Consider the following 15164-nt stretch of genomic DNA (forward strand, 5'->3'; position numbering starts at 1 on the left):
ACATGGATGGCGTGCACACATTCAACAACTCCAGCGACATTCCTCTTCTCATCCGGTCACTTTTACAGACAATTATTTTTGGCCAACAGGACTGACACGCTTTCTACAGGAAAACAGAAGACATTTTTAGACAAATTGTAAAAACGTGTCCAGCGCTGTGAAAGAGGAAATAAATCTCTGTGAAGAGTTACAGTGAGTGAGCAGGTGAGTTAGAAGCAAAGGACTACTTGGAAGGGGGAAGAAAATAATCTTTTTGTTCTTGGTTAATACCATTATTAATAAATCATTAGGGTACAGTGTGAAAAAAATATAAATGCTTCTGCCCACATTGTCACACACTGTTCTTGTTCATACCTGGGGACTTGTCCACGGTGCCCCTCCCCTGAGGCTTGACCACTGCCAGTTGGACTCTGCTTCAGCCCCTGCAAAGGATAATGGGTAACAGAGATGGATTCTTGCTCATCACATCATTATTTGTTCATTTGGCATAAAATATTTCAGATGCTTCTTACCAAGAGAGCTACTTCCTCTTCATGTTTTGTAGCTTTCTCTTCAACAAGGCGCTTCTGACGGCTGTAATCCAAAATTGACAGACTAACTGTATTTTATCTAACTTTATTGCGTTTGTATGAACAGGCAGACAATGAGCAAGCTGAACACCTTTATCACCCACAACACTATAACACTCAGCTACAAAGAATACCTCACACACACACACACACACACACCAAAAGTGTAAATAACTTAATTTAAATGTGAAGAACACACCTCTTCAGCAGAAGGAGTGCATACTATACCATCAAATGTTCTGCTGTGTAGGAGAGTGTTTGAGGGCTTATTACAGCGCCAACCTTATGACAATATTGACACTGTGGTGGAGGAACAAACCCTTATTGAAAAGCCTTACAAGTGCACAAAACTTCAACATGCAACACAGAGACAGAATGTTTTCCCAGTTTGGAAAATACTGACCAAACCCAAAGCAGATGTTAAGGAAAAAAAAAAAAAAGGTGGAGAGGCCATGACAAGGATCAAGCACTGTCACTGTCATTAATTGTTAATGCCATTCAAAGGGCTGAATGAGACATTCAAATATATTACCCTTGTTGTGACCAGCGAAGGACTCCATAGCTGGCGGCAGCAGCTGTTATGATGAGGAAAAAGCCAACGTGACAAATACTGATGCAATCAAAATTATTCAACTCCCACTGCAAATTAGGTTTATTGGCAAAATGATAAAACTAGCAGCTGTGTGCAATAAACAAATGAAACAACATAAATAGCTCAACTATATCTATAACTATATCAAAATGGTTTCTCCAAATTCAACACAAAATGCCACTTTTGACTACTGCAGTCTCAAAATTATTCAACCCCATTCATGACAAGCATCTTCAGTACTTAGTAGAGCATCTTCTTCCTTTTATGACCTGCTGCAAACATAGCATAGCCAGACACCAGCTTCTGGCTGCGTTCCAATGGAATTTTAGCCCATTCCTCATGGGCAAAGGCCTTCAGTTCACCAATATTCTTGGGTTTGCGTGCTGCAACTGCATTTTTAAATCCCACCAGAGATTTTCCAATAGGGCTCAGGTCAGGTGACTGATGGCCACTCTGGTATTTTCCGGGACTTCTTCTGAAGCCAAGCCTTGTTGGACTTTGAGGTATGCTTGGGATCATTGTCCTGTTGGAATGATGCCCAAGCTTCAGCTTCCTCACAGAGGGCATGACATTTTCTCCCAGGATTTCCTGATACTTGACTGAATCCATCTTGCCCTCCACATGTTGCAGGTTTCCAGTGCCAGAGGAAGCGAAGCAGCACCAGAGCCTCACTGAGCCACCGCCATGCTTCACTGTAGGCAGGGTGTTTTTTCAGCAGATGCTTCATTCTTCCTCCTCCAGACATACCGCTGATCCATAGGCCCAAAAAGTTCCATTTTTTTCCCCATTGCTCAACCGAACAGAATTCCAAACCTCTTTGGCTTATTTATAGTTTTTAGCAATCTATAAACTGATCTATTGAACTCAGAAGCTTACAGATCAAGGAAGGTTTTATATGCATTTAAAAATATACCATCACTAGGGTCATTCAACTGAACAAACTGCACAACTTCATTGAGTGAACACACTGTATGGCTTCAGATATTTCTGTAGTGTTACTGCCATCAGAGATGTGGTTACATCACAGGAAGATGCAGTGTGTTCTTCCAGCATTATGTGGGAAGCACATGGCACATATAAACAAAAAAAAGTTTTAATAAAAATGCTACAGCATGTCTTGTCTGAAAGCTATGGTACGGTACTAAAGGGTGACCCCACCAATTTTACACATTAAAAAGTGAGTTTATAAGTCTCTGGGAGTACTACTGCATATGTGAAAAAAGTAGTATGAGGCCTTTTGTGAGTCCAGAGGAAGCTGTATTTTAGCTGACTGCCTCCTGTGGCTCTGACTGAAGCTACGTGGTGAGAAATTAATCACATGACACACTTTACTGTATGAAATTTCTGGAGTTACACTTTACGTCCATAACTTTGACCACTGATGCAACTTAAAACCGTCTTCTTTATTTTGAGAGAACTATTAATATAGTCTGTGAAAAGTATTTGTCAGAGGATAGTGACAGAAGACGTTTCACATTCAAAAATTCTGGATAATCCCATAATTTATAAAAATATGTTAATATTGCCCAGCCCACCACCTAGCAGAAGAAGGGGAAGAAAACAATGCAATAACAACTAAAAGGAAATGTAACCATAGTATAGAGGACATGATATTATTACACTAATCACATGTAAGAATGTGATGACAAACAAAACAGCGTGACTTTCATGTACAGAAGTAAATCAAGTAGATGTTTTCATTTAACTTACCCTCGCATCTTGGAAGTCCAGGTGACCACTGACTGTTTATGTCACATGTCAAGGTAGGCTGCCCGACGATTCTGTATCCAGTTCTGCACTTGCACATGAGCGTAGCCTTGTATCCATGAGGTGGTTGAGAACCACTCACCCAGACTAGATTTGGGTTGTGAAGATCTTCACACTGAACTCCTGCAGGCAAAGAAAATTAAAAATGAGAACGATCACATTTGTAAAAAATAAAAATAAAAAATACTTTTCCAAAGTACGTGAGAGTATCATTAACAACTGAGATTACACTGCTCAACACGTTGAGAAAGGTTGAAAAAAACAAAAAACAAAAAAAACCCACTTACTGATACATGTTGGGGGATCAGGTTTAAATGTTCCATCATCTGAACATTCTATTGAAGCTGATCCATTGAGTGTCAAACCACTTTGACAACTGTACTGTACAACTTCTCCATAGTTATAGGTGTCTTTGTATGGAGTGAAGGTGGCATCCTTAACCTGAGGTGCCTCATCACAAGTCACCTCTGCAAAATAAAAATGACATTTATTAGAATGGAAAAAGACACCAAGTGTTTATCTGGTAATGTGTTTTGGATAAACACATTGACATTACCAACCTTCACATCTCGGCAACATGCCCATCCACCCTGCTGCTCCACAGGTGATTCTACTGTTACCAACCAATCTGTAACTAATCAAGGAATTAAAGAAAAAAAGAAAAAAGACAGCAACTTTAAGGAAGATCTGTTAACTCTTGTATTTCACTTGACAACACTGAAAATTAAGGAAGCACTACTGAGCAATCCACCTTAATTAGAATTAAATGTTTTTACGTTTGGAAACATTGGTGTTTCCTACATTATAGTTCACATTAAAGTGTTAAAATACAGTACTAACAACTACATATCAAAAATAATTTCATGAACATGAACCATCACATGAATCATCTCAGTTTATTAGTTACCCTTCATAGCAAGTGATCTCAATATGATCACCAAACAAATTCTCTTTAGGGTAATGAATTTCTCCATGCAGCACTTCTCCAGGATAGCCACAGTTTCTCCCTGCAAAGTAGAAAACTCCCATTAGTATTAAACTCCACCCTTTAAAATCACTGGATATCTTTATGAACTAGTGTAAACACACCTGTCAGTTTTCCACATAAAAGAGCATTTTTATGATGATAAGTTGTGATTGACAAGACGGCTTCAAATGTAAGACTAGTGAATAGAAGGTGCTAATATTTACTCTCGCATTTCAGCGTCACCGTATTCCAACTGCCAGCAGTACAAGTAATGGATGAGGACCCTCCTGCAGAAGTGTAACCAATATCACATTCAAAGTCTGCTTGATCCCCATCGGTGAAAATTTCTTTAAGGATGTTTAAATGCATGTTGGGTCCTCCAGCAGGTCTGGCACAGTCTTGAGCTGTGATGAAAAATGAAGAGACAGATGAGCACTAGCAGTAAACTACTAAACACACATATGTGTCCCAGGCTTATCTGTCTAACTCACCATGAGCAGTGATGGCAAATCCCAGACAGCTCAGTAGTAGGAGGTCAGTGACGCCCATGATGGCAACTGGAAAGTCTGACTGAAGTCAGGGAGATTTCAACCCTGCTCTGTTGTCAGAAATGGGCTTGGCCTCACATACTGTGGTGCAGTTTTCTTCTAAACTGTGTCTACACCCAGGGCCTAGGGAAAACCCTGGCGCAGATGAAAATGAGACTCCCCTTTTCCCACCAGCAGAAAAGTATCCTTTTGTGCTCTAAAACAGTTAACAAATTCAAGTCAATAAAGCATTTTAAGCTGTCATTAAGTCAAAAAGTCATTTTTATTACTTCTACATGGCTTATGAGGTCTTGGTCTGAGGGGCACAGGTGCCTACAAGACCTCACTTCTTCTCAGAACTTAGCAAACCTCCTTTGTAAGCTTTGGGTCTATATGATATTTTATATGACATATATTATATCCCTAGCCCCTGACAGAAAAATGGCACCTACCAAACATTATATGTAATATTTTTAAAATAAAACAACAGGTGATTTGAACAATGAATAACTCTTGGTATCAATTTGACATTTTTTGTTTAATCAGTTTTTCAACATTCCCTCAGTCAAAAGAGGAAAAGAGGAAAGTGCTGTATTTTCAGTGCAAAACCATGTTTTTCCTTCCATTTCAAATGCAGTAATGTAAATATAACTATCAAATATATGGCAGAGATGACATGTGAAAATAAAATTCCAAACAAAAGACAAATAATTGTTTTTTTAAATGACCATGTCATGGGTCGGAGGAAGTAAAGTGAAGTCAGAAACGTGGATTAAATAACATGATTAAGTGAGTTTTAGATGACTTGGTTTGATGCCCTGAAGCAGCCATTTTGTACAATTCCTTTTTTGTGAATATGCTGTACCCTGGTGTTACCGTCACCAGTGAATTCTGTCCCAGCAAGACTTCGAAAGCCAGAACCCAGAAACAACCATCATTGTAACTCTAACACTGCACCCAACACATTCATAGAGTGTGATGTAACGGACCCAACCCTGCAAGAGTGTGTAAAGAGATGTTTTCCCCTAAGCGATAAGTTCTGTCTTTTAGAAGTTAATGTTCCTCTTTTACTATTTTTTTCTCCTTCCTTCCCCAAAACTACAAAACAACCAGATGAGAGAACAACCAGGATGTTATCTTCAAAGTTGCAACAAGACACTTGGAATTTTTTATCAAATCAATTTAGACAACATATCTCCGAGCCATAAAACACCTCAGCGCTGATGCACTGTTTGTGCAAGGGATTTGTTTCCCTAAAGCATTTGTGGGCCTGAGATGATTGTTATGTCTGGGCTGACTGCATTTGGCTGATCTGTTAAAAGTTCACATTTTTAACAAGTTAGGTCATATTCACAGAGCAACACCTAGTTTCTACTTTTGCCACTGTGACAGTTCTCATCTCACTTTATTAAAATAGCTTCATTTTATCAGGAAAATTAATAATTAAGTACCATAAAGCTGCAGTATGTAGTGAAGAGGAGCCTGCCATCATATACGAGCAGGCTTGTAACCATACAGAAGACTCCAGAAAACCAAGATGGCGCATTCACATGAGGTTGAATAAGCCCTGATTGTTCTATTTCTCATCAGTACAGCTAAATTACAATGACTAGTGCCTCATGCGGAGTCACTGTAGATATCCTGAGTATCAAACAACATTTCTCACATCGCAGTAGATGGAGTTAATCATGCAGCTAATCATTACCCAGTGCAACATTACGTTTTTACTCTAAACTAAGTCAACCACTTCACCTCCCTTATGACAATGTTGACACTGGTGGAGAAAAAAACCCTCATTGAAAAGCCTTACAAGTGCACAAAACTTCAACATGCAACAAAGAGACACAAAGTTTTCACAGTATGGAAAATACAGACTAAAGAAAGAGCACAGACATAAGAAAAAAACAAGGTGGAGATTGTTATAGCAGTTCATAGGGTTAGCCTGCATAGTTGAACAAGACATTCAGATATATTACCGATTTTTGAGAGATCTCCAGATGCGTGCTCCGACTCCAGAGCGATCGCATACATAGGCAGTGGCACCAAGACCAACTATTATGATGAGGACAAAAGAGAGAAGTTTAAAGATGATGATTAAAAAAAGGTGGTTGGCCTTGATGCCAATAAATGTAGGGGCTGGTATCATGACTTCAGTACAATATATGTACAATATATTTGGGTAAGAGTCCAAACAAACTTGGTCAACATAACAAATATCTTCTTCAAATACTGCTTACAGCCATTATCCTAGTAAGAAGCCATTACCAGAATATGGATGATTAAAGGACCCCAACAAGATCAGGGTTGGTTGGGATAGTAAAGATCAAAGATTTGCTACGACACAAAACCGTTTGAAACAAAACTTTCAAGGGAAAGTTGCAGCTGTTACATTAATCTAACCCTAAATGAACCACAGAAAACCAAAAACTGGATTACTGGTGATCTACAAACTAAACTACAAACAAAACCCCAGCACTCTGACACATGTGCGCTGGGCAGTGGCTCCATAGAGAGTGAGCCTTCCACTCAATCCTCATTAAATGCTGTCACGTAATTGCAACACACCTGGACAGGTGTGTCTTCCTGGAAGATAAGAAGAAAAAAAAACAGACAAAAAGGAAGAGAGGGCACCAGAGAGCAAACAACCAGTACCAGCACAACAGAATCCCTACAGGCCCACTCGTAACAGCCACAGGTGGTTCTGCCCACACCACTTTACACACTTGTTGACCGGGTCCCCTTATCTCTGCAAATGATACGACTTAGTGCGGTGCTTTAAGTCTGCGGTGTAGGTGGTGACGAGGAAGGAAGGCAGCTCAGTTTCCTAGAGGGCGCCATTGTTGCCGTTCAGACGTTGAGACACACACTTTAGTGATCTCACAAACTGCGGTCTGCTCGGTCAGATAGTCATCGACCAAAGTTACGAGGGGAGAATCCCTCGTCAAACCTGCAATGTTCCCCCGTTTGGCCTTCTGCAGACCTGGGCTGGGTGGTGCTGAAGATACTGGAGAAGTCGAAGAACATGTAACGTTATGCCGGGAGCTGCGACACTAGGTTGAAACTGGTACGGCGCCATCTTGTGTCGGGACGTTGACATTCGCGTGAGAGCCGTTACCGCGGTTCAGTTTGCGGTTTGGTCGAAGCAGAAGGATGTTTTTGTTTGTTTGTTTTTTAACTCACCCAGTGAAGTACGAAGAGGCGGACACAATGGCTGCGGCCGAAGAAAGGAAGGCTTCTCTGCTTCTCTGCTGCACCGATGTCGGAAATGGGCTCGGCCTCACAAACCGTGACGCAACTTTCTGGTAAACTGAAATTGCCCACCACTTGGAAACAAACTTTGAGACCGCGGTGTGAAATGTTTGTATCGAAGGAAAACGTGACCACAGAAGGAAACGAGCCGTCTTCTTCACAAATCGAACGTCAATAAAGGATTTTAAGCTGTTTGTTTTCAGTCATTTTTATGACTTCCACGGTGGTTTATGACTGAGGTCTTGGGCTGAGGGACACAGGTGCGTTCAAGGCCACAGTTCTGCTCAGAACTTAGCAAACTTCCCTAAAAATCTTTGGGTCTGTATGATATTTTATATGTTATGGATCATTCTATGGTAACATGTTTCTGTCCCCAGCATTTACAGAAAAAAATGACATGTAATCAACATCATATTTAATATTTTTTAATAAAACAACAGGTTATTTGAATATTTAATGCCCCTTAGGTCACCAGTTTGGCTACATCTGTTATTTAACATTCTGTCAGTCATGTAAAAGAGGAAAGTGCTGTATTTTAAGTGCAAAACCTTGTTTTTTTCCTTCCATTTCAAATGCAGTAATATATAACTATGTCTACACCATGTCATGGGTCAGAGGAAGTAAAGTGATGTCAGGGTAGTTTTTAAGTTGACCTCAATGGTATGAACTACATGGTTGGTAGGGAACTGTAATAAAAATAAAAATAATGATGAAATAAAGTAAAACGTGCAATACACATGGATTAAATTACATGATTTAGTGAGTTTCAGATGACAAACGTGGTTTGAGGCCCTGCAGCAACCATTTTGTAATTTTATTTTTTTTTTTTCTGATTTAGGCCTCCAATTTATCAATTCAAAAATTCTTCCTCTTGTGACAAATTTATTATTTTCTACAATTAAGTGAATTAAATACAACTTCCAAAGAACAACCACACATGCAGGTCACTTTGCCACATGGTGCATCTGCCTGCAGCGAGCCCGCCTCTTGACACGCTTTTTTCTTGCTTTTGTACATTTGATTGCAGTGCACAGAAATATCAGCAAGAATGCAAAAGATCCCCAGCGGAGCAGTAAATACCAAAATGGCTCCCCTGTCCATGCCCTGAAAAGACAAAAAATGTGATTAGTGATTGTTTGTGGTGCTATTTTAAAGAGAAAAGTTCACCACAAAATGAAATTTCCGTCACTTATCATCCCACTCCTAAGCCAATGGATAGTCACGTTGAATTTTGTAGTCCGCAAAACATTGTTGGAGTTTCTTGGGAAAACAGCATTGCAGCATTCTCCTAAACAACTGAACCAACTGAAAAACCGCAAGATGGTTCCCTACAGCTTGTCGGGCATAATCTAGAACTAATCAAGTCCCATTCTGATTTGAAAATTTGGGCCCTTTTGGTTGCTGGAGACTTGGGCTATGCTGGACAAACTGTATGGAGTCATTTTATGTTTCTGTTTTAGGGTGTTTTTAGCATTTTAAAACAAGTTCCCATCTACTTCAGTTGTTTAGGAGAATGTCGCACCACTGTTTTGTGTGTGAAGTTCCAAAAATATCCATTAGACCAGTTTCCATCGGCATGTGGGTGAGTAGACGACAACAGAATTTACAGTTTTTATTTTTGGGTGAACTTTTCCTTCAAGACATCAAGTTTGCTTTCATTCCTATCAAAGTTAGTAAAATAAAAAAATAAATATGCTGAAGTCTTACCTGCTGAAAAACAAATCTCCAGAAGTTTGATTGATTTGTAGAGACTGGTTTCCTGTGTTAGGATAGGTGATCGTGGGAGCCTGGCAGGTTGTCGGAGGTGGAGTTGTGGCCGTGGTCGTGCTCATTCTGTCCGCACAGTCATAAATGGATTGGCCTGATGATTCAAAGGAAAGTCATCACAGTGGCATTGTTTTTATGAATGGGAGCCTTGTGCAATAAGGATTTCACAACAGACTCTAACTAACTAATATTTTCCTATACTTAATGCCCCTTTGTGTGGGATTTGTATTAGAGTTGAACATCAGAAAATGTAAGACTGATGCATGATTTTTGTTTGTTTGTAGAAAACTGAGACAACTGTCTTTTTTTGATACGACCACTAGGAGGCACTAAAGTAAAATCTACTTCAGCTGGCCAGATGTTTTTAGTGAAAACAATAATAAAATAATGTTTTTTTTTAAATAACATTAAAATTTATGCTGGTTTTTATTTGTGGGGTATAAATTGTCTTTAAATATGTAGGATCCCTAATCATTATTTTTCATAAACTGAGCACACGGTGCAAAATCGCCATTTACCAATTAAGTCATTCAATTAAAGGAACTTATGGCCCCTCATTCTGTTTTCTATCTGGGCTTTGTAGAACACTTTGTAGACCTTTACAGGTGAGAACACCTCATCCCATCAGTTTCTTACCCTGCATATTAATGACATAGATGCAGCTGCTGTCTGCAGTCGTCAGAACCTGCACAGACAGGACATCACTCCTCTGACTGCTTACGTCATTCCCTGCTATACAGTAGTACTCGCCGCCCTCATCCACTGTGCCGCAGTGTAAGTGTAAGTCTGACGAGTGATGAAGCAGGATGTCCTCGCCGTGAGCGTTTTGAAACCAGGTGTAACGAACAGCAGTGCCCCTCGTGCAACCACAGCGCACCGTCGCCGGCTGCCCCCAGCATGTCGGCCTGTCCGCCAGAGGGCTCAGGGGCCAAAGTCTGGGTTTAGATACTGGAACTGACACACAGAAGGAAGTCATATATGTGAATCCATTCAGCATGACAGTGTACTTAAAAAAGGAAAACTTAAGTATAATTGGCTTTCATTTTTTTTACTTTGGCTTCATCTTGAGATGCTGATTTGAGTTGTCATTGTTCTGTTTTTTTCTTTTTTGTATTTTTGTGTCCAGTGCAAGAATTGTTTGAAAATCTGGATTTATAAAGAAAGCAAATACATTTCTTAATGTGTCATGTAATTGTTTTTTGTATGTGTTGTCCACCTGTACAGTTTGAAGTATATTTAAAAGATAAACAAAAGTACTTAAATAGATACCTAGAAGGGTACTCTAAAGTTTATAAATCAACCAAGTTTTGCTTACCTTATTTATGAGTTAGTCAGTACTTATTTTGGACACTTCAACCAGTGTTACACATGCCATCCTGTGTTGTTCAGAGGATTTTGCACTAACAGCCATATATTCATTTAATTTATTTCAGACGTCGAAGTGTCTGCAGTCAGACTGAGGCACATTCATTTAAAACGTTTTTAAACTTCCACATAATAAAAGTTAAATGACACCTTCCAGCCAGTCAGAACTGAGTACTCACCCAGACCATGATATAAAACTAGCGACCTCACAGTATAAGTTATCTTGCAGTATTCTTTCAGAAACTAAAAACATGGACTCAAAGCTCAGTATATAACCAGTAACTATAAGATCACTTTGTATAGTTCACAGTACAGCTGCCGCACAAAACAAAATTTAGATGTAAGCAGGTTTTGTACTCAAAAGTAGTGGTACTAATTGTACTTTAAAGGGGCAATATGTAGTTTTGAATGATGAATTCAATATTAATGAGGTAATAATACAATACAATCCATAACTGAATAAACAAGTTGCTCTCAGAGGAAAACAAGGTTCACCAGAGCACTGTTTAAAGCTAGAAATAAACAAAGTAAAGCAGCATATAACTGTGTTGTTGTTTGTTTATATAGTCACGAAAACAGAGGTCAGACCAACACTTCTTACCCCCAAATCTACATAGTGCACCTTTAAAGTATACTTAGAATTATACGTTTATAGTAGAATTCTATAGAATATAGAATTACACTTGAGTATACTACTACAGTGACATTAGTGTACTAGCTAAACGCAGTAGACTTGGGTAATATATAAGAACTGAACTTGAGTCTACTTCTTTTTTGTAAGGGTGAAAAATGTCCATAGATGTCATTAATATATAATAACAGCAGTTCACATTTTCCAAGCTGATCATGAAACATAGCTCTTTATTCTTACCTTCAGTGATAACCACTTTAACTGAAGTCATGACATCAGTGTACGGCCTTTCAATCCCAACCCAGTACACTCCGCTGTCGTCAAATCTTAGATCTGTGATTTTCACAAACAGCCCTCTCCTTCCTGTATCAACAATGTGGGACCTGTGGCTATTTATAGTTCGAGCTGTATTTTCTGAATCCACTACAATCTCGCACGTGCTTCTGGAGTCCCCACGGCACCAGTACTTCTTACTGAAGAGGAAATGTTTTGTGTCATACGTGCAGATAAGAAGGAATTCTCCCCCAATGTGTGCTGTGATCTTCCCCTTATCACAGTTGAGCTGGAGACTTGCTGAAAATAAGAAAAATAAATGAAAAGTAAAATAGTGCACGGTCAGAATGAAACTTCTCACAGCCACAACAGTCAGAGAAATATTATTTCCAACGCTCAATTTCATTTTAACCAATTTCATTCCATTTTTGGACTCAAATTCAAATATTAATCTTGTAAGCTGTTTAAGAGTTGTCAGCACATCATTTTTTTTTTTTTCAGGCATTAACATGTGAAACCTTCCACGTACAGTAAGTAATCCATTATACCCGGCTGTCATGTACAAAACAAATCATTGCTACATGTTGGGCAGATATCACACAAATCACAGATGTAAAACCAAAGATTACATATATGTGAGAATACAACATAAAAATATATATATATATAACACATACAATGACACAACAATTTCCAAAGTTCATGCAAACGAAAGTGATATGCTAAAGTGTATCTGTGCAAGTTTCTGTTTGATCAATCAATCTATATCCATTTTCCAGCTAATTATTACATTTATACAGTACGATTAGTATCAGTACGTAGTTACAGTAAGTTACATTTTATGTTATTAATACATATATTTGCAAAAATGTTTCCTAACCAATGTAAATTATATCATATTTTCCATTTTACAGAAGGAACAAAATTAGTTTCCCTTTCAGAAACTGTATAACAAATAACAAAGAGCATTATGATGGTGATTAATGTTATAAAGTAGCTCACTCACCATGAAAAAGCAAAATTAGACACAGCGACTTCATTCTGAAATCAACAGTTGCAGAATGTATCTTCAACAACCATAATCAAAACTCAGGAAGCAGCAGAGATGGACTGTGGTGATCGCAGCTTCCTGTTGGTGCAGTGTGGTGTACACAGGACGCTTTCACATGCACCCTGAAAACACATATGAGTTACAAGGAGGCCACAGTTATGACAGAATATGCTATCACTGAAAAGCCCCTCGAAACAAGAGGAACATTGGTTTCAATTCCAGAGAAGCTGCATTTTCCACATGGCTGCAGCGCTGTTTTGCTGTGAAGGACTATGAAACTTCACCTGACATCCCATCTGTAGATAGTCATTGAATTTTAATTTATGGGTGAATTTATCCTTTCATGAGATCACCGCGCACACTTAATAACATAATGAAAAAAGCCAGTGCATGATGCAGGCATTGTAAACAACTATTGTGATTTGTTCTATTCCATCTACCTCAATAAAAAAATTTCATTTTTCAAGGTTTTTCTGCTCTTTCACTGTCACAGGTCCACTCTCAGCGCACTGGAGGCTTCCAGCTTCCACATCACACTTGTGTTAGCTGAGTATTGGACCAGGATTGGCTCCCAGACAATTTGTGATAATCACAAATTATGCTTGCAGGCTATAATCTTAAAATACAACTTTTAGTGAGCCGAGAGAAAATGTACGCTTTCAGCAGTGAGGTTGATGCAAGGAGGATTTTAAATTGTCCGACTCATATTTGATTCTATCCGAAGATGTGTTTGATAATAAGATCTGACAAGTATGAGTATATCTCCAGTGATGGAAAGTAAGTGAGTAAATTTAGTCAAGTATTGAGTTATGAAGTACTACACATGAGTATTTACATATTCTGCTATTTTGAACATTCACCCCAGATATTGTAAATCAAAAGTTGTACTTTTTAATCCATTATATTCTTTTTGATAACTGTAGTTACCAGTTACTTTGTAGATTACAGCCTGCATCCGAGCCAAAGTAGCACTTTATTTATTATTATTATTATCATTATTATTATTATTATTATTATTATTATTATTATTATTATTATTACTTCCAACAGTCAGAAACCTGCTAAATATACAATATATGTAAATATATGTTTATGTATTTACTTCTTCTTTTACACTGTAAACCCAGATTTAGTGTAAATGAAACTTTCTGAGCGATCGTTAATTTTTCCTTTATTCAAACCCCCTCTGCCACTGCAAACTCAGATAAGTTGTTTGCACTGATCATGTTAAGCACGTATAACTGAGCATGTTTAGTTTATGTAAGAGTAGGTGTTGTGTTAAAGTATTGTGTTTAAAAAATGTAATTCGCAGGTCAGGTCACAGTCGTTTTTCACAAGTGCGTCTTTTAGGTTCTTTTTACAACTCAGGTTACATCTCGACTCTGTGTTAGTGCAACACAAAGCCACTAGATGTCACCGTGCTACTGGTGCAGCGTCCAACACCTGCTGAACACAGTGTCCACTGCATTGTTGTCTTCATCATGTCATGACTGACAGAAGGCATCTCTGGTTTCACATGTACGTGAGGCGGAGTTCACTCAGTCCTCTTACGCAAACTGCTCGTCAGCTCATCTGGTAAACCTGTGTGTGTTCTTTATCGTCCTGATATTGGCACTTCATTATTATGTACTACTATCTGAAACTGGCTACATATGATATTCTTATACATATATTTCTTTATTCATACTCCAATTAGCTTGTTAGGAAGCCTTGCATGGGTGACTTGATGCCTGTGGTTCTTTGAAACAGAGATCTTCCACTTTCCCTTTAAATTGGTATGATTGAAAAGTGGACAGTCAACCTGCTGAACAAATCACAGTGACTTCATTAATGTGAGTTTCACAAGAAAAAAACTGCATTATTGAGTGATTATTGTGAGGTGGCGCTCACCAAAACAACAGTAGGCATAAATGAAGACGCAGACATGTGAGTGGGTTGCTGCTAATTGCTGGCTCAGAACATCAGGATTTTCAGGATTCTTAGACACCCCTCTCTTAACCACTCCCTCCGTCTCTGCCTCCACCCCTAACCACATCCCTCCTCCACTCCTCTCATGGCTCCTGAATGTTGTCCAACAGGCTAGACTGCCTGCACTGCAACTCTGACTTTGGGCAGGAACAGCTGTTTGTGTCAGTTCATATGCATAAAATGTGTTTCCCTCTCTATTTGTGGGTGTTTCCTGCACCATTCCCTCTCCGAACACTCATGCAATCAAACACCCGGGTGACTTTAGGACCCAGTGAGAGACACCCAGGGGGCGCGGCGATAATATTCATCTGACAGCAGAACCTGTTAGTTTACTCTTGCTTCCTCTCAGACAGTTCACACGTTCCCCTTCACAATAGTTCCTTGAAGTGACAGTTGCAATAGAGAAGTGCTCTGTGTAGCAGCAACAGAAGTGCCACC

The 15164-nt window shown here is 39.0% G+C and overlaps 2 protein-coding genes across 3 annotated transcripts in view; one reads left to right on the forward strand and one right to left on the reverse strand.

The window, feature by feature from the left end:
* LOC119023527 (sushi, von Willebrand factor type A, EGF and pentraxin domain-containing protein 1-like) overlaps positions 1-12128 on the reverse strand; it is a 28702-nt gene extending 16574 nt beyond the window's left edge. Inside the window, exons 1-15 of the mRNA XM_037105540.1 lie at positions 11675-12128; positions 10075-10392; positions 9379-9532; positions 8620-8775; positions 7603-7840; positions 6399-6474; positions 4120-4299; positions 3836-3935; positions 3489-3562; positions 3216-3395; positions 2872-3051; positions 1102-1144; positions 513-573; positions 355-422; positions 97-103 (exon numbers count right to left, since the gene is read on the reverse strand). Of these exons, the coding sequence (XP_036961435.1) occupies positions 97-103; positions 355-422; positions 513-573; positions 1102-1144; positions 2872-3051; positions 3216-3395; positions 3489-3562; positions 3836-3935; positions 4120-4299; positions 6399-6474; positions 7603-7840; positions 8620-8775; positions 9379-9532; positions 10075-10392; positions 11675-12128 (2289 nt within the window). The remainder of the gene's footprint in view (positions 1-96; positions 104-354; positions 423-512; positions 574-1101; positions 1145-2871; positions 3052-3215; positions 3396-3488; positions 3563-3835; positions 3936-4119; positions 4300-6398; positions 6475-7602; positions 7841-8619; positions 8776-9378; positions 9533-10074; positions 10393-11674) is intronic.
* Positions 12129-14943: 2815 nt separating this feature from the next.
* The window catches only part of ptpn22 (protein tyrosine phosphatase non-receptor type 22), a 14349-nt gene continuing 14128 nt past the window's right edge, over positions 14944-15164 (forward strand). For both annotated transcript variants that reach the window (XM_037103029.1, XM_037103030.1), the window contains exon 1: positions 14944-15164. This exon is cut by the window's right edge and continues 211 nt beyond it. The gene's annotated coding sequence lies outside the window, so the exon portion shown is untranslated.

This window comes from Acanthopagrus latus, chromosome 7 (assembly GCF_904848185.1).
Source record: "Acanthopagrus latus isolate v.2019 chromosome 7, fAcaLat1.1, whole genome shotgun sequence".
Lineage (NCBI taxonomy): Eukaryota > Metazoa > Chordata > Actinopteri > Spariformes > Sparidae > Acanthopagrus > Acanthopagrus latus.